Source organism: Centroberyx gerrardi, chromosome 7 (assembly GCF_048128805.1).
Source record: "Centroberyx gerrardi isolate f3 chromosome 7, fCenGer3.hap1.cur.20231027, whole genome shotgun sequence".
Taxonomy (NCBI): domain Eukaryota; kingdom Metazoa; phylum Chordata; class Actinopteri; order Beryciformes; family Berycidae; genus Centroberyx; species Centroberyx gerrardi.
Window position 1 is genome coordinate 29,720,565 of NC_136003.1, and position 19,959 is coordinate 29,740,523.

The following is a 19,959-nucleotide window of genomic DNA, read 5'->3' on the forward strand; positions in this document are numbered from 1 at the left end:
AGGCACAAATGGAAAATCATTAAATCCACATTTACCGTCTTGGCTACTAGTGATTAAGACCTCCATTGTGTACATTTGTGTGTGAAGGCAAAAAAGAAAGAACAGTTTGTTGCAATGTAATGTAATTTCCAAGCAAGCACAACAGGCACCATCATGGAGGTCCAGTGGAGAATTGGCTGTGGGCAAATAATGGCTAGATATGTGATGTTGTAGTGTGGATATAGCCTGTGAATTCAATAACGTTCTCAGTAAAAGTGAATAGTGTGATAAGGTGGATTTGGTTACTGTGACACAGTAAACTGTCTTGTCTTTAGCCCTAGTCTCTACTCCAAAACACTCTGAGTTGTAGCTTGAGAAGAGTCAGCTCAGTTAACCTGAACAAACTGTTAGCTAGCTAGCTAGCCAGCAAACACACTGATGCTAATGTCAACATGTGAATGCTAGCCACTTACCAACACTAGCCTCTACTAGATACGTTAGCTAGTGTGCTAATCACATGTGTTAACAACAAGACATCATGTTAGCTAACCAGATGCTATGACAAAAATGATCAGTTCCCAGGCAAAAAAGCACAGAAATTAACCATGTCTATTCAATTCACTCGTTACGTCATACAACCAGCTGTTCACAGCCAATTGAAACATCTTCTCAGGGCAGAAACTCTTATGATTGGTTCAATTAGGCGACCAATAAAAAAGGGAGGAGGCGGGCCAATTTGAAACGTCAAGTGGGACCGTGGCGGGAAGAGCTGGCATTGTCAAAGACAGAGGTAAGTTAGCTAACACAAATTCATTTTTCAGTATTTCATTCACAATTTAACTTTCCTGTTAAATAGAAAGAGACGAGTGCTCGTGTAACAGTTTGCTGAGTATGTAAACAAGTTAGCTGTTAGCTAGTAGTTACTAACGTTAGCTGGTATGGTCACGGCCACAGAGATCAGTTAGACAGCCAGCTACATATTCTTTGGTCACAGCTTGTGTGCTAGCTAACGTTAGCTGGCTATATAGCATAGTTAGTTTTATTTAACTTGTTTTAGGTAGAAATAAACACCTTCACCTTGCTTTTCCCTCGGTGTGTAGGCCGTCTTGTCCTATCTGCCCCGAGCACAGTAGGATAAGACTCATGCCTGTTCTGGGGTCAGATTTATTTACAGTAGGTTATAAGACTCATGCCTGTTCTGGGGTCAGATTTATTTACAGTAGGCTATAAGACTCATGCCTGTTCTGGGGTCAGATTTATTTACAGTAGGCTATAAGACTCATGCTTGTTCTGGGGTCAGATTTATTTACAGTATAGGCTATAAGACTCATGCCTGTTCTGGGGTCAGATTTATTTACAGTAGGCTATAAGACTCATGCCTGTTCTGGGGTCAGATTTATTTACAGTATGCTATCAGACTCATGCTTGTTCTGGGGTCAGATTTATTTACAGTATGCTATCAGACTCATGCTTGTTCTGGGGTCAGATTTATTTACAGTAGGCTATAAGACTCATGCTTGTTCTGGGGTCAGATTTATTTACAGTAGGCTATAAGACTCATGCTTGTTCTGGGGTCAGATTTATTTACAGTAGGCTATAAGACTCATGCCTGTTCTGGGGGCAGAACAAGAGACAAGTGGAATAGCTGGCCAATATAATTTGGTTAGCACATATGCATAATGCTATCCTGATGTCAACTATCCACAATCATTTTTCATCCCAGCTTCATAGCCCTACAAAAGTAATTTACATTAATTCTGCCTCATTAACCAGCCTCTGTCTCTACTGGGAGGCAATATACATCTAGATGTGTGTATATTGCCTCAGTTTTCCCCGTCTCCGTCGCCTCATAATGATTCTCATGTTTCATGGCCTTTGATGCCTCTGCACAGCGGTGAAACGAGACATCAAATACAGGTCTTGCATATGTATGATGTATGTATTTGAGTCAGGTTTTTCTAGATAACATAAATAGCCCTTAAAGATGCTGTAATAAAATGAAATAAAAACAACTTTTTTGCCTGGCTCTTATTCTTTTACCTAGCACTTCTCTATGAATATTCCAAGGAAAGAGAAATATTTTGATCTGTTATCAGTGGCTCTGACCTTTGTACCTCTTACAGTAATATATGTTGCTTGTCATAGATATTTAAGCCTATTATCCTGTCCCATGTCCATATAGGAGTAGCAGCTAAATGTGTAAAATCTTAAATGTAAAATGTTATATGTGACTTGTGTTGCCAAATCCAAACCCCTCCTGACCTGCAATAAATTGGATCTGGGAAATGTTTACAGCCAATTATTAGATGAAGACTCAAAGAAATGTCACTTTAAATATGAAAAATGTTTAGTTCCTCAATGTAACAACAGCAGAGTGTGTTTAGACAGTAGTGGTGCTACTGTGGAGTTCGTAGAATAATAAAGAAAGCTGGAGCTGAGGATAATACTGGCAACCATATATCCACTCATTTAGAGGATTATATATATCATATTATCAGTGTGTGTTTTGGTGTGTGTGTGTGTGTGTGTGTGTGTGTGTGTTCAGGGGGTGGGTTATACAAACACACACACAGACTTAGAATTTATAACATTATAAATCATTGTAATAGTAGATGAGCCATTGGACGCACTAACAATATGTAACGTTGTAGGTTTCTTCATTAGTTAAACTCAAACGCAGGTGTAATTTAATCTGATTATTAAGTGATTTGATAAGTGATTGAATAAGTGATGGATATAGTTTTATCATAAGTTTAAGTAAAGTGTGATCAATCTCACGAACGACTTGTTATCAGACTGTCACTTGCAGTCTGAACAGAGAAAAAGCAGAATACAGTATTCCAAATAATTCCTCTCAAGGTGGAGCAATATGGTTCTTTGGGATATTAAAAGGTTCTTGAAAGGTTTTTTATGGAACCAGAAATGGTTCTTGTATGGCTTCACTCCAAAGAACCATTTTCGGTTCCACTTCGCACTTTTATTTTTCTGTGTGAAGGTGAAGCAAGTGTTTACTGCATGCAGTAAAAAAGTGGGATATATCCGATGGCAGATAATACATTGAAATCTCTTCAGAACTGCTCTGTTAATATTTTAGGAGACGTGTCTCCCATGCAGGGAGTTCTGGTGACTCAGCTGGTGAAGGGAGCTGCACCACGTACCACAACATTGTTGGTTTTACTCCAGCTCTTCAGCTCTACTGTCTTTGCCTTTTCTCTCATTTTCTCTCCCACCTTCCCCTGCCCACTGTGTACTACTAAATAAAGCCGAAATGCCATAAACTGCGTCTTCAAAACAGGACGAGCCGACGCTCCTCTTTGTTGTGCTGGTCGTCTAACTCACAACAGCTCTGTGAGTTTTAAGAAGCAACATAAAAGGGCATCTGCCTCCCAGCTGTATGTGTCAGTGGGGCTGCTGTGAATTTAAATGAACTAATTACTCTCTACTACATTTACGCGGTCATGGCCCAAGGGTTCCTAAACTTTTGCGGCCTGGGACCCGAACTGAATAAATCCCGTCTTGGCTTTGGGCCCAGGCTCATTAAAACGTACCGGGCCGGGCGTCCTGGGGGACGAGCAGGGGAACGTGCACACAATGGATTTCCCGCGTTGTGGGTTTGAGTCGTGGGAATCATGGTGTTTGTCACGCTTCAGAAATGGAATATAGTCATTTTTAAAATATAATAATGTAATACTTTATTGATCCCCTGAGGGAAATTTGCCCTTAACTTGCCACCATCCACAAGGATTTCAGAGCTACAGCTGCAGAGATCAGCCATGGAGCCGGAGGGGATCAGCGGCCTGCGGATGCTTCACTTCTCTCACTCAGGACCTCCGGTTGAAACGTGGTACACTGTGCCACCCTGCCACCCAGGAACATGTATATCATTTCCAAAACTACATGGGCTTCAATGAGAAAATAAGGATTCTTCTTCCTCCTTCCTGCAAAATATGGTTTTGTGTGGGCATGGGTACGATGATGCAGGTAGTTACTACACTGAACAAAAATATAAACACGTGAGTGGCCTTTTATTGTGACCAGCCCAAGGCACACCTGTGCAATAATCATGCTGTTTAATCAGCATCTTGATATGCCACAGCTGTCAGGTGGATGGATTATCTTGGCAAAGGAGAAGTGCTCACTAACAAATTTGTGAACAAAATTTGAGAGAAATAAGCCTTTTTGTGTGCATAGAAAAAGTCTTAGATCTTTTATTTCAACTCATGAAAAATGGGAGCAAAAACAAAAGTGTTGCGTTTATATTTTTGTTCAGTATAGATGCAGCTACCGATTTTATACAACCTTTATCAATGCATGTGCACTGGCTGGAAAGTCTACAAGAAAAAACATCACTAACTAGCTCCATAGTTACCTCAAGAGTCAGCATAGCAACCAATAAGCATGCCAAGCCGTGCTTTGGGAAATATCAGTGCAGTAGGAGCATGTCTTTGTCCAATCACATGTATGTGTTATATATATATAAATATATTAAAACATATATATATCATGTAGCACAAACAATTGGCAATTTTGCACATTGACGAATCCAAATGCCAGCAAAAATTTCAACTTCAACACAAAGGGACCGTTTAACGTGACGTTAAACTCATCAAGTTTCAAGTTTATTTGTCATTTACGTAAAAACGCATTGGAATTCTACCAACTCGGCTGGTCTGTGATGCTTTAAAACAAAGGATACCAAAAATATCTAATATTGGTCACTCTCTGATTCGTCACTTCCTGTGTGTGGAGAAGTGTCCATATCCAACACCAGAATTTAATTTGGGCAAACAGGGTGAATCTACAGGGAGAATGGGACGCTCCTCTCTGCTGAAGCCCCACATTGTGTTTTAGGCTGATAAGACGGGTGCATTTTTACATAAAAATCTTGCCTAGTGCAGCTTTAACATAATCTCTAGCATATTTCTCTATTTCTAGCATGTAGCGACCAACCAGAAGCCTCAGCCGGCTGTGGGACCCCAGCTTTAGTTTATGAAGCGCTGTCACGGCCCATTAACCTGCCAAACTGTTCCTAAACTTCACTGAGGGATGATGCAGCGCTGTGGCTGGGTCTGATGACAGGGAAATCAACTACCGAGCACCATGCAGGGCTCCAGGCTTTGCTGCGGTGCGTCGGCATCTTCTTGTTTTGTGAAGTTTTGCCAGTGTCCCGTGGAGTGAATGATGCTTTCTTGTGGAGTGTTTGGTGCAGTGTGTTTCTCAACTGGTGGGTCGAGACTCAAGAGCGGATTGACGAGGTTGAACATTGTGTTAACATTCATTGGTGTGAATTCACTGGTAAAGTGGAAACTGGTCAGATTGTAGATAGACCAAGTTGTAACACAAAATTCACTCGTCTCTCTCAACCATTGCCAGATTCTTATTTTCTGGAAACAGACTAAAATTATAGTTCTCTACAGTTTCTCAGGGGCAGAGCAGCAGTCATCAATGCAGAAGTAATTTGCTCGTTGTTTGCATGGAATTCATTAAAGGCAAATTCATTAAAGTTCTACCTGATCACTTCATTCAAACTTGGAGGATTCCCTGAAAACAGGACTTCGTTTATGTATTACATAATTCAGTACAGAGATAAGGAAAGATTGGGAGAGAGAGGGGGATGGCATGCGACAAAGGTCTTGTGCCGGATTCAAACCAAGGACGTTGTGTTCACATGGTATGCGGGGCGTACTGGCTTCCCTTGAAATCTGATTGGCCACCCTTGGTGCCACCCCGAATTTTCTTGTACGTCATTGGCTGTGTAACTCGCGTTGTTTTAAGTGACTAAGGCTTCCTTTTTGACAGAAAGAAGTGCTGCAGAGTGACAAGTGTTGATGTTATGTTTAATTTTTCTGGATATTTCACAGTCCAGAGTCTGTTTTACACCTAAATAGGCTAATCATTGGACAATTCAAGAAGTCAAATGAGTCTTGCATGTGATAATTTGTTTCTGAACATATCCAAACTGAATCTTGGGTACACACGGTTGATTGATTTCAAAGTCCATTCCAGGCGATCAGGTATTCGGCTGCTTGTGCCCCTCTGACTTCAGCTTAGACTTGTTTTACTTGATGCTGTTGGCTCAGTAGCTCAGCGGATGCTAGTTTTTCCTGCTAGAAACCAAACCTCAGCTTGCTGGTTGTGTCTTGGCTTTTGCAGCAGAACCACACGGGCGCACTCTTTGAAACAAAACCTCACCCCTGCAAAAAAAATAATTCACCCGACATGTAAAGCAGAGCGTGCGGCTTTTGGATGCATTAAAGAACAGAGAGCGCGTCCTCTTGTCACTTTGTTTCTCTGCCCGCGGCGAACGTCCTCCACGGCCCTAAAAATAACCCCCGGTCGCGGTTTGGATGCAAAAGACACGCAGGCCTTGAAGTGAGCTCGCCATAACTTTTACCTCGGTCAGCGTTCACAGCGGTCCGCTTAGGTCCTTGAAGTTTCAGATTTCAGACGAGGGTTTGGGTTTAAAAAAAGAAAAGCCACTTTCATCCGCAGTGACCTCCACACCCACGGACGCACAAACACACGCCCAGCGCACAAACGCCAACACAAATACACTCAAAGCCTTTCTCTGTACACGTGCGCAGGACGCCCACGCAGGGATCGATGGGCGCCGCTCACATTTAGACTGAGCTGATAAGTGGGTCAAGGCAGAGGGAAGTGTGTCAGCGAGTGGGTTTGCTGCGTGGGATTCATGTCGGTTCTGTGGATGAGCAACTGCCCCTGAACAGGCTCTCCACATCTGATGCTGTATTCTGTGTGTGTGTGTGTGTGTGTGTGTGTGTGTGTGTGAGAGAGAGAATGTGTGAATGTGTGTGTGTACATCTCAGGTGAAGTCCCACTTGTAGGCGTTCTAGCCTGTCAGCACTCTGGCTCTTAAAGGAGAAACGCAGCCTCCCATCCTCTCACTCTGTTAGGTGTCACGAGTCTACTTCGATTAGGGATGTCCTACGTTTCCCAGAATGCCTTTCGACAACCCCCAGAGAACGTGCTTGGACTTGCATGTAGCTGGGTTTTGTGAGTAGGCGGAGAGATAGCAACAATAGGAGCGAGAGAGGAGAGTTTCCAGTCGAGAAAAACCAAGCTGCAATGCATTCTGGTCTCTCTCCTGCTCCCGTGGGTGCAGAAACTGGTCTCTCTGCCTCTTCTACGATGGATTTCTCCCTGTGTGATTGTTGGATGTCTCTTGGTGCAAAACGGCGGCTCTAGAAAGAATCCCTCACTCTTTAATATTTAATACTCTTATTCTTACTGTCCATATTGCCCTTCTTTACTGGCTCTGGAACTGCTGTACTTTTGATATCTTTGCCCTTATTTGTGACTCTTTTAACACTTAATATTTTATATTTTTCTTTTTTTTTTTTTTAAATATTTTTCTTATGCCTACTACGTAGTTGTTGCTTGCCTTGTCCTAAGAATTTCATTGTTCAGAATGACCTTGTGTGATACTGTGCATTTGATAAATAAAACACTTTAACTTTGACTTTGATTCTGAGGGACTGACACCAAAACCTGACGTTTCATTTTTCATGGCTCAACTGCAAGCCTCAGCAGTGCTCTACAGTGTATTCTCTCCTCAGTATTTCAATACTACGTATAATTACATCCCTAAAATGTTCCTTTTTTCGCATGGTGATGTGTCTCATTTTGGAACGAAACTCGTCGTCTCAATCTGCCATCTGTGATGCATGTATAACTTCGGTACAAGTCGCTGTTTCAGTCTTCTGCAGTAAATGGATTGACGGCCTGATGGATCTTCCTGCAGTTCGCTGATAAACGATTCATCGCGACTTCAAAGTTAGCAAGTTAAAACGCCTTCGAGAAAATGAGCTGAGAAATCTGTCACAACAGTTCAGCGAGGTTCACCACAGTTCTGCCTCAGTTTAGGCCTCACACACACACACACACACACACACACACTTTCTCTCACACACATTTAAATGCTATGCACCCCTCCTCCCCAAACACACTATGCACACACACACACATACAGACATACATGCACGCGCACACACGTAAACTATTACACACACACACAAATATGCCCCCACCCATCCAAAACACACACACACACACACACACACACACACACACACACACACACACACACACACACTCACCACAGCAGGAGTTTGGCTAGCATGCATGCTGCTAACAGATGATAGTAATTTGATCTGCAGGAGGGAGGCAGCAGGGTGGCAGAGAGAGAGAGAGAGAGAGAGAGACAGAGAGAGAGAGAGAGTGAGAGAGAGAGGGAGGGAGGGAGAGAGAGAGAGAGAGAAGGAAAAGAGAGAGAGGCAGGAGGATAGAAACTCCTACTGCTTTTTAATGATCGAACAAGGGAGAAATCAGGGAAAGGGAGAGGAGAGAGCGTTTCACACCATTAGGCTAACAAACAGAATTAGTGTGGTGTTTACTGAGTGTATACACAGGAATACACACACACACACACACACACACACACATACACATGCACGCACACACACTCTCTCTAAACATTAGCATTGTGTGCTGAAGTGAGGCCTACACTGGTAGAAACTAGCGCCAAATGCCAGCGACTCAAATATGACGTCAAAACCTGCACATCAAATCTACACACACACACACACACACAGACACACACACACACACACACACACACACACACACGTATTAGCACTGTGTGTACTGAAGCAAGATATTTGCTGGTAGCGATCAGAACCAAACACCAGGAACTGACATATGACGTCAAAACCTGCAAGCCATAACAACACACACACACACACACACACCTACACACACACACACACACACACACAAAGGGATAGAAGGAGGATGAATGGACAGAGAGATGGAAGAGGGGATGGATCAATAGCTGGATGGATGGATGGAGGGAGGGAGGGAGGTTTGATTTATAAATGATATAATTGAAGGAGGCAGCAAACCTGCTTCCTAAGCTGGAGAGAAGAAATAGAGTAAGAGAAAGAGAGAGAGGAGGGAGAAAGAAAGAAAGAAAGAAAGAAAGAAGTGACAGAGACATGGAGGGACAGATGTATAAATAGACGGAGCCTGCAGCGCGTTGCTTATATAATCCAATGAGGCCATCTGAATGAATGGGAGACCTGAGAGCCTCTGTGAACCAGGACAGTCACGTCTCCTCATGTATGAAGGGTTAGTCAGAGAAGAGAGAGAATGAACAGAGAGAGAAGAGGAGGTAAAGAAGAGCGAGGCGGTACTGTATTAAATAGGGGAGAGAGAGAGAGAGTGAGAGAGAGAGAGAGAGAGAGAAAGGGCGACAGAGGACATGGGAGATTAATGGGGCGAGGAAAAAGAGAAACTGCTCTCTCTCTCGCTCTCCTCTCTCTTTCTATCTATCGCTCTTTTGTCTCTCCATCGTCAGGAAGCAGGTCAGCTGCCTCTTCCGGTTCCTTTATCAATTGAACGCACTTCCCTTCATCCATCCATCCATCCATCCATCCGTCCATCCATCCATCCATCCATCCATCCATCCATCCGTCCATCCATCCATCCATCCATCCATCCATCCATCCGTCCGTCCATCCGTCCGTCCGTCCGTCCTGCTCATCTATCCGAGAAGGAAATGAAGGGGGAGACGGGGATAAATGCAAAGTGATGGAGAGAGAGAGAGAGAGATGGAGAGAGAGAGATATTTTTGCATATTATATATCAGTATTTTGTATAGATATCTTTTACTGTATTTTCTATTCTACTATACTCTCTATGGTAGACTCTTCTATACTTCTTTAATTCATCTATTCTTTATTTTACATATATTGTTATTATATTATATTATAACTATTGTTATTACCATCATTCTAATTGTTTCTTTGGATTTTTTGGGAATTTTCTGTCTTTTACTACCAAAGCTTTGGCAATATATACTATAGTGAACCTTTCTGGAATACAGCTGATATTGCAGATGAATAGGTGGAATGGGGCACACACACGCACATGCACACACACACACACACACACACACACACACACATTCCTAGACTGATACACAGACATAACTGTTGTCTACGTTCACAATCAGGCATGCACTTATAAACACACACACACACATACACACACACACACAAGCGCTCATTGAGTAAACACATGCACATCCGAGAATGAATGCAGACATAGAAAAGCACACACACACACACACACACACACACACACACACACACACACACACACTGGCCCTTGCTTGAGGCCTAACAGGCAGACTTATATAACAGGAGAAAGCTGAAGTCCCATCAGAAATAATGTGTTGTCTTATGTATGAAGTCTTGGACATCATGGGATCATTCACAGTTTTTTTTTTGCAGTTTTTCATCAAAATTATAATTTTTTGCCCAGTTTTTAATCATAAATTGTAGTAGCTCACTGCCGAACCAGCCTGCTTTCACCTTAACGAGGCACTGAGTGAGGTTTTAACTGCCACATGATACAAAATGATTGATAACCGATAAAACCATCAGATTTTTGAGCAGTCCCGCCCCTCCGCACCCTTCCCATCAAATAAAACTGCCTTTCTCTCCCTGACTCATATCCCATTGGTTTAGACTTCTGAATGATCCCTCCCTGCGTTATGTCTCGCCCCCCAACATCCTGTTTCGACAGGAAATGCATCAAATCAAGGAAGTAAAGATGCCGTTTCATGGCTTCTTTAAAGGGGTTCAGTAATTGCAAACCGACAAAGAAAACATGCTGTGTAGCTTATATAGCACTTAAAAAGCCATATAGCAATTAAAAATGCCAGGAGAGGAGGAAAACAAAATTCTGAACAGCTTGCCATCTATGGGATCATGACGTGAAGCACTGAGGGTTTATACTTCTTCATAATTTACACTTCACACTTCTTCATACTGACTGTGCATCGCAGCTTTAAGTAAGACCGAGTGTCTGGAGGACAGAGTCATATTTCTCATTCTCTGTGGCACAATGGGGAGAAGAGAAGTAGGTTAGGTCTTTATGGGGGATCTGTCTCTGTCTCCCTCCCATTCACTGTGGTGCGTGTGTGTGTGTGTGTGTGTGTGTGTGTGTGTGTGTGTTCTTGTATCTCCATCCTTATGAGGACCAAATGTCCTCACAAGGATAGAAAGATGAAGAAAATACTCCTCATAAGTATAGTTATACAAATGTGTGTGTAGGTTAGCTGTACAGTATCTGTGCTTGTGTCCATTTTTATCTGCATATAGTGGTTTCTGTGTGTGTGTGTGTGTGTGTGTGTGTGTGTGTGTGTGCGTGTGTCCCTGCACTCCAAGTTTAGTCTTGAATTTTCCACTGACTCCAATGACTTTCTCTCTCTCTGACTCTGCTCATTTATCAGTTATGTAAGCAGATACATAACTCCCCTCCCCTCTCTCTCTCTCTCTCTCTCTCTCTCTCTCACACTCACACACACACACACACACACACACACACACAGAAACACCCCGCGGGCCAGTGGGCTCAGTGATGCGTACAGAGGGCACAGCATGGACTTGCTCTCTCTCTCTGTGTGGGACGGCTGCTGACTCCGCCCCCTACAGGGAGGAGAGGGAACCGCACTCTGGCTCTCTGCTCCAGGGTGAGAGAGAGAGAGAGAGAGAGAGAGAGAGAGAGAGAGAGAGAGAGAGAGAGAGAGAGAGAGACAGAGAGAGAGAGATGTCTGATATGCCCTTCCTGGTTTTTGAATGATTACATGATAACTACACAGGTAATAATGATTTTGTAATATTGATTTCAAGCCAAGTAGTTAATCTTTTCGATAAGTTTTGAATGTATAAACATATAAACAAAGTTGTGAGCAGAGATTAGCTTTTCTGCCCCAACCAAAATCTTCAAGCCCCAGTACAGGATTTATTTTAATAAATTCAAAAAGGAGGATCTGCACACTGAAATCAATGCAGGTTTTGCATTTATTGGTGTTTATTAGCTAGTCAATTGTGGAAATGTTTGCAAATGTTCTCAAAACGCGGTGCCAGAAAACGCAGAAAATACAATTCATCAATCTTATCAATCGTTAAATCGCATAATCAGCTACAGTCAATACAGCAAATCTGATCATTCAGGATGGAACAGATGTCATCGTTTATTATTTCTCTGTCTCTACTAATCAATTTGAGAATAAATGCAGAAACACATTGCAGTCGGCGATACAGTATGACATTCACAACAAATACTGAGGAGTCAACACACACACACACACGCGCGCACACACACACACACACACACACACACACAGATGAAATGACCTCATCATTGTCCTGATGACCTCAGTCAGTTACCGGTAGCAGGCTGATCGTCTTTGTCATTAACTTCAGTTCCTGTCCATGTGTTCTGCCTGCTGACCTGCACACACACACACACACACACACACACACTCATGCCACACACACATGCACCAGATGCACACACACACATACAGGCTCACTCATATGCATCAACGTACACAAAGGCATGAGCACATACATGTACAGATACAACCATACATGCACACGCACACTCATACAAATCATGCACACACACTCTCTCTCACTCACACACACACTCACACACACACATACACACACACACACACACTCACACAGAAACAAAGAACAAACATCAGTGGTCCCTGGAGTCAGTTACTGGTTAATGATTTCCTCTCTGCGTGAATCTGGTCAATAATATGGAGACAGTGATGATTACAGTGTGTGTGTGTGTGTGTGTGTGTGTGTGTGTGTGTGTGACAACCCTGGTCACATGTCATCCCATCTCTCCTGTCACTCTCCATTGTCCAGGAAAGCCATAAAAAAACAATTGCTATAAAGAAAGGATTTTAAAACTAAAATTGAATAAAATTGATATATATATGAAAACTTGACATCTTTAACACACACACTCATTGGTGTTGGGACTGCTGAGAAGGACCCCTCTTTACTGTAAAGATGAACTGTGGGATTTTCCTGATTTCCCTGATTTTTCTCCCCACTCTGGCAGCGAAAATGTTGTTGAAATGATGTTCAAACCAAAACCAAACAACCACACAAGTTTTATATTAACAGTGATATTATCAGAGAGGTGTAGCAGCAGTGAGGCTCAGCAGTAATCAGCTCCCTCCCTAGTAGAAATGGCTTCCCTGGACCAGGTCATTGAACTTTTATAATGAAATGAGTCAATAACATGACTTATGATGGTGTAAATATTGTGACTAGACAGTAGCAGCAGCCTACAGTGTGTGCTGCTAGCTTATCAGTCAGGTTGGCCAAAAATTTGTTTCATTGGGTCTGCTAGAATGCTCACTAGCTATTATGCTAACTAGCTAGTATGCTAACTAGCTATTATGCTAACTAGCTAGTATGCTAACTGGCTAGCGGCACGTGAGCTGGACAGTCAGCAGACTGGTCCTACCTGGTCAAACAGTTCAATAGCGGAGTATGGAGAGCGACTCCACCCATAGTAATACTGCAAACGGGTATTGCGTAACCCGACTCCACGGTCCAGATGGATAAAATAATTATTTATCACTGGAAAAACGTCGTGGATTCCAGCTTTAAAGCTACAATAGCTAGCCTCACCTGGATAGCCACAACTGAGTCCACCGCTGGCCACACCAGCAAATAGTCTGCACCCCAAAACGTCCCGGCATCATGGAAAACAGGGATTTAGGCGTGAATAGGCCTACACAGACTGATAATGTGTAATATATGCTGTTCATTTATTGTTTTTTTAATGAAAAATGTGAAAAAAATCTCATTTTTCCACAAATTGGACAAACGTGTGGGATATCTTGGAGGACTGTTCAACCCATGAGGAAGACCTAACATGGACAGTGTTTGTTTTGTCGTCACGGTCAGGTATAAATGCAGCCGTCTGTGTGTTTGACTCATAACTGGAGTTTAGTCTGTTTGGTGACTCAGTCTGCAGCTTTTACTCCACATCAGCATCACACAGGAGGCGAGAGGGAAGAACAGAAAGCGACTCTTTTCATTTCTGAGTGGCTGAGAGAAGAAAAGCACATCTGACACCGGTGGAAAGCACTGGGGACTTTCATCCATAATGAATGGTGCACACACACACACACACACACACCATCATCATCATCCCTAGACCCCCAGTGTGAGTCCATCAGTATCTCTTGGGAGTCTGAGGATGATGATGATGATGATGATGGTGGTGGTGGTGGTATGTGTGTGTGTGTGTGTGTGTGTGTGTAACCAGTTCATCCTTTTTGTTTTTTTCTCTTTCTTCTCTGTGTGCTGATTTCCATCCCGGTCCCAGGATCCCCTGATGACCTCAGATAAAAGGATGGAGAGGTGTGTGTGCGTGTGTGTGTGTGTGTGTGTGTGTGTGTGTGCAGGAGGGTTGGAGGTGGGGGTGGGGTCTTCTCTAGGGAGGAATATTCTTGAATATTCCTGATTCAACAGGCTCTCCATCTTGAACAAAAGAAGAAAAAACACCACAACTGTCTCAAACTCAACGGGTAAAAAGAACAAAAACAGACAGAAACTGTTTAGCTGTCTGATGATTTCAAATCCCATTATATCAAGACTTTATGAAGAGTTTATCTACAAAACACTACAGATCCACAAGGAGAAACAAATCAAATGGGCTTTTCCCGAGTCTGACAGTCAGACAATTAAACTAAGGGAAAACTCAGGGAAGACTAAGGGAAAACTCAGGGAAGACTAAGGGAAGACTCATTCGCCTCAATTCTACATTTCACCAGTTTCTTTTAATTCTTTTTTTGTATTCTAACCATTTTTTCTATAGGAGCCAATGCTGACACATTTAGGCCTGAGTCTGTTTTATGTTAGCAGAAAAAAAAAATCCTTACCTGAAGTTCATTGTACAATGTCGTATGACATTTAGAGGATCCGGTCTGTGCGAGTGTCTTCATTTTGTCAGCCACGGACTTGAATTACATAGAATATTTAAAAAGTACCATGATTTGTGATAAAATCTTGTGCCATCAGTCATTTTGTAAGAGTAGGTGTTGCTTTTCTTTTTCTAGTATTTCTCATTTAAGAACGAAACGAACCACATATACCAAATGAACTACAACAACATTAGTCTGGTTGTTATTCGCATTCACTGTCATTCATCGTCGCTTGTTTACTTCCAGGTGATGAGTCAGATTCATACAACAGATCTGGGTCCCAGCTGCGGCTACACCCCCGCTCTGATTACCTGTGAGCCAATCAGCTTTAACTGCATAATCAATAGTAGGTTTCTGAGTAGTAATGGATTACATGTAGTGAGATTACAGTGATCTCAGTACATTAAGCTGCAGTCCTTCCAGTTAGTGAACAGTAACTCTTATTGAAAATACTTCAAAAATAGATTGTTGACTGAGTAAGTAAAGCACATTACACATTTATAAATATAGGATGATAATGCAAATGATATTACAGCACTCAAATTCTGATCTGTAAATTAGGAAAATTGTCTGTTTAGCTTCATATTTTATGGATTTTGGGAGCAAATGAATCCCAAACTATATGAACGTGATCACATGATGTTACTGGATTATATCACTGATTACAATGGAGCTAACCAGTAATCTGTAATGGAATACATTTTAAAAATAACCTTTCCAACCACGATCAATAGTGGGTATCCAATCAACACGTTCTGCATAATCAATAAGTCATCAGCCAATCAACTTTAAATAGAAAATCAACAGTATCACCAGAGATCAATATTGACCTTTGAATTATTGAAGGGTCAACACAGGCCTGACCAATAGTCATTAACACAATGCTATGACCTCATCTTTTGGCATACACACACACACACACACACACAGACACACACAAACACACACACACACACACACACACACACATTTTAAGAGTGAGAATTCATTCTTCAAACTCATTCAAGAACTGTATTATTAATCCTTTATTTGGAAAATAAAAACATGAAACACATTATTCTTATTCAGAGACATGGTATATTTAAAAAAGAAAATAACAAAAATTAAATAATGTGGGACCTTTAACACTGGTTAACATGGATAAATAAATCCTAAACATCTATAATCCAAAACTGACAGTCTCTTCTTTAGGCCCATATTCACCTTTTAATGTTAAATCCATATTCCACCATAGTTGAGTCAACAGCACAAAAAATGACAAATACCTTATGATAATAAAATAGTGTGTGAGAAATACATGTAACACTGTAGAAACACTTCAAAACACTGTGAACATAGAGAGACCTCTAGTGTCTGGGTTCAGTTACTGCATCCAAATGACTCCGTCCCACTCAAAACACACTTTCAAATTAAAAACTCACATGTTGTAGCATTTGTTATTACTGATGCTGTATTATCTGGACCAGTGGTTAATAAATGTCTATATGAAACGTAAATAAATATCAATTCTATTTTGTGAGAAGTCTGGATTTCCCGGTGGAGGTTGATTGTCCGACCCAAACTGTCTTCTGAAATGTTAGAGGCCAGACTCTGCAGAGTTCCTATAGCAGTAGTAGTAGTAGTGGTGTGAGAAGAAGAAGAAGAAGAAGAAGAAGAAGAAGAAAGAGGAGGAGGAGGAGGAGAAGAAAAATATTAATTCGAAGAAGGGGAAGAAATGGACGAATAAAGAAAATATTCTTGTTAGTCAATTCCTTCATTCAGTCATCGTCTCACCCATGCACAAACGCAGAAATTCAAGCCTCACACACACACACACACACACACACACACACAGACACACACACACACCCCACCTCTTGCTCTGCCTGCGTCCGGCAGCCTTCTTGATCTCCCTCAGTATCGTCTCCTTGTTGTTCTTCATGTTGGCTTTAGCCGTCTCCAGCAGAAACTGGATCTTCTCCTGGCTGAAGGGAAGCTGGAAGGTGGAGAACTCCTCCATCTTCTGCTTCACCTCTTCTGCGTCTGGAGGGGAACGACAAGAAGAGAGGGAAGGAAATAATGACTTACAGCACTCAATTTAAAAAGTCACATATTGTCAGTGTCGTATACTGAGGCTTTACCTCCAGAGAGTCACCTGATCAGCAATTAGCGATAAACACTACCGGTCAAAGTTTGGACTCACCACATTTTTCTTTATTTTTACTATTTCACACATTTTAGAATGACAGTAAATACATTAAAACTATGAAATAACACAAATGGAATTAGAAAAAAGTGTTAAACAAATCAAAAATATCTTATATTTTAGATTCTTTAAAGTAGCCGCCCTTTGCCTTGATGGAAAGGCAAAGGCTTTGGAAAGAAATTCATACACAGGATCAACTTCACTATTTATATTTGTCTAAGGAACAAATTTCAAGCATTTAAGCAGAAGCCTTTAGATCAAAATGGTTTTAAGAGAATGAAAAACACAGAACATTCAGTCAGGTGGGTCCAGACTATTGACTGGTATCAGGGAAACTTGTTTTTTTATCATTGATTAAACATTTTTGACATCTAGGTTCATTTTCTATAGTTTAGCACACAGGGACATGAAACTTTTCTTAAAATGGGGGAAATTTTCTATCAGGTGTGTGTGTGTGTGTGTGTGTGTGTGTGTGTGTGTGTGTGTGATGGACCTTTGCTGTTGTTTCTGTTGAAGAGAGGCATGTAAACGATGGTGGGCTGGTTCTGCTCCCCCTGCAGCACGTAGCAGTCCTTCGGCCAGTCTTTGTCCTCCAGGATCTCGTCGTCTATCTCTGGGAAAGTCTTGTTCACCTTGGCTGCGTAGTCTCTGGTCAGAGTCAGGGTCTGTGGAGGGGGAGGCGGGTTAAATTCAAGGATACATTTGTTTTTTCTTTAATACAGTTTCAGAGAATTTATCATAGTCCCATAGCCAGAAAGTTTCGGGTAATCCCACCAAATAACAACAATACTATGCTGCGCCTCTAGATGGTCTGACTAAGTTTCAGAAACATACAGTTTTTAAACGTTGCTGTTGCTGCTGTGCAAATTAAACACTCAAAAATCTTTCTATAGTTTATGTTTTTTTGAGTCGGCACCCGATAAAGTTTATGTTCTTGAGTCGATTACGCCTATTCTCTCTACTTCAGAAACACAGAACAACCTCATTTACTTTACTGTCTCTGCTTTCACATGCTATCGGATATACAGGAATATGTTCATATCTATATCGGATGTGTAGGAAAAACATTTCCAACTTGGAAATTTCACATGAATGCCATTCAGAGTTGGATGATGAAGTCAGAAAGCCTGAGAAAATGTCTTTACCTGAGTTTCCGAGATATGGCACAATGGTAACCAACGGACTAGCCGCCATAACTGACATTTGTTTAAAGCAAGTTTGTCAAATTAGCTACTGTTACAGGTACTCGCTGTTACGGGTACTCACTGTTACGGGTACTCACTGTTACGGGTACTCACTGTTACGGGTACTCACTGTTGCGGGTACTCACTGTTACGGGTACTCACTGTTACGGGTACTCACTGTTACGTGTATTCACTGTTGCGGGCACTGACTGTTACGGGTACTCACTGTTGCGGGTACTCACTGTTACGGGTACTCACTGTTACGTGTATTCACTGTTGCGGGCACTGACTGTTACGGGTACTCACTGTTGCGGGTACTCACTGTTACGGGTACTCACTGTTGCGGGTACTCACTGTTACGGGTACTCACTGTTACGGGTACTCACTGTTACGTGTATTCACTGTTGCGGGCACTGACTGTTACGGGTACTCACTGTTGCGGGTACTCACTGTTACGGGTACTCACTGTTACGTGTATTCACTGTTGCGGGCACTGACTGTTACGGGTACTCACTGTTGCGGGTACTCACTGTTACGGGTACTCACTGTTACGTGTATTCACTGTTGCGGGCACTGACTGTTACGGGTACTTATTGTTGCGGGTACTCACTGTTATGGGTACTCACTGTTACGGGTACTTATTGTTGCGGGTACTCACTGTTGCGGGTACTCACTGTTATGGGTACTCACTGTTACGGGTACTTATTGTTGCGGGTACTCACTGTTACGGGTACTCACTGTTACCATACTTCTTTTTACCAACACTTTTGGTTAGAGATGTTAGTGATGTTGAACGTCCCGTTACAGGAAGTTACTATTACAGTTGCTTATTTACCCTAAGTATGTTTTTATTTACCTCACTTGGTTGCATCTATGACACACAACAATAAGCCCCACACACACACACACACGCTCACACACACACACACACACATGCGCGTCACCTCGAACATGTTCCCAGCGCTGTACTCCAGAGCGATGATGAGGTCCACGTCTCTCTTGTGTCCCAGCAGCGGAGGGAACGGCAGGTTGATCATCACACCGGCGTCTATCAGCTGGATCTGCTCTTTAGAGCGGAGGCAGGACGGCACCGCAGCATCTACCCGGCAACATAAAGCAGGAAGCAGAATCACTAAAATCACCAATCACAATAAAGTTAATAAACGTCATAAATTTTGAGGAATTCATCCCAGTGATGTTTGGTACTGTCAGCTCACCTGGGTATTGGTAGAGGAAGTTTTCAGTTGTTCCCCACTCCCATCTCCCAATCAGAGGGAAGACATCTTTGATCAACCAAGAGGCTGAGGAAACAAAAACAAAACAGATCATGGCTCAGAATGAAATCAAAGAAGTTTAGAAAAATGAAAAATGTAAGGGAACTGATTATTCAGTAAATTCATATGATACCATCCTGACCATTGCTTTAAAAACACAACAAAACTTTAAAATGCTGTAGTACTTAAAGAGCGTAACGGTGCTGACACTGACCGTAGTCTTTGTACGGTCCTTCCTCCAGACTCTGGCTCCAGGTCTCTATGGGCTTCAGCATCTCCTGACTCCACCGCTCTAATATCTTCCTTCTTTCCTCCGGGCTTTTCTTTCCAAATGACGCAAAAGGGTTGAGGTTTAGATTTTCTGGAAAATAGGAACAGGTAGAGCATTCGATGATTGTTGATCGTTGCTGTTATTTTAAGTCATGGTCCTCATCCTTATTGTCATCCTCCTCCTTCTCATCATCATCGTCGTCGTCGTCATCATCATCATCATCATCATCATCATCA

General features: G+C 42.2%; 1 protein-coding gene across 1 annotated transcript in view; it reads right to left on the minus strand.

The window, feature by feature from the left end:
* The window catches only part of LOC139922111 (cytosolic phospholipase A2 gamma-like), a 48,051-nt gene that overhangs the window by 22,656 nt on the left and 5,436 nt on the right, over positions 1 to 19,959 (minus strand). The window contains exons 9-15 of the mRNA XM_078284528.1: positions 19,667 to 19,813; positions 19,396 to 19,479; positions 19,123 to 19,277; positions 17,488 to 17,659; positions 16,670 to 16,831; positions 12,204 to 12,223; positions 7,523 to 7,551 (exon numbers count right to left, since the gene is read on the minus strand). Coding sequence (XP_078140654.1) covers positions 7,523 to 7,551; positions 12,204 to 12,223; positions 16,670 to 16,831; positions 17,488 to 17,659; positions 19,123 to 19,277; positions 19,396 to 19,479; positions 19,667 to 19,813 — 769 coding nt within the window. The remainder of the gene's footprint in view (positions 1 to 7,522; positions 7,552 to 12,203; positions 12,224 to 16,669; positions 16,832 to 17,487; positions 17,660 to 19,122; positions 19,278 to 19,395; positions 19,480 to 19,666; positions 19,814 to 19,959) is intronic.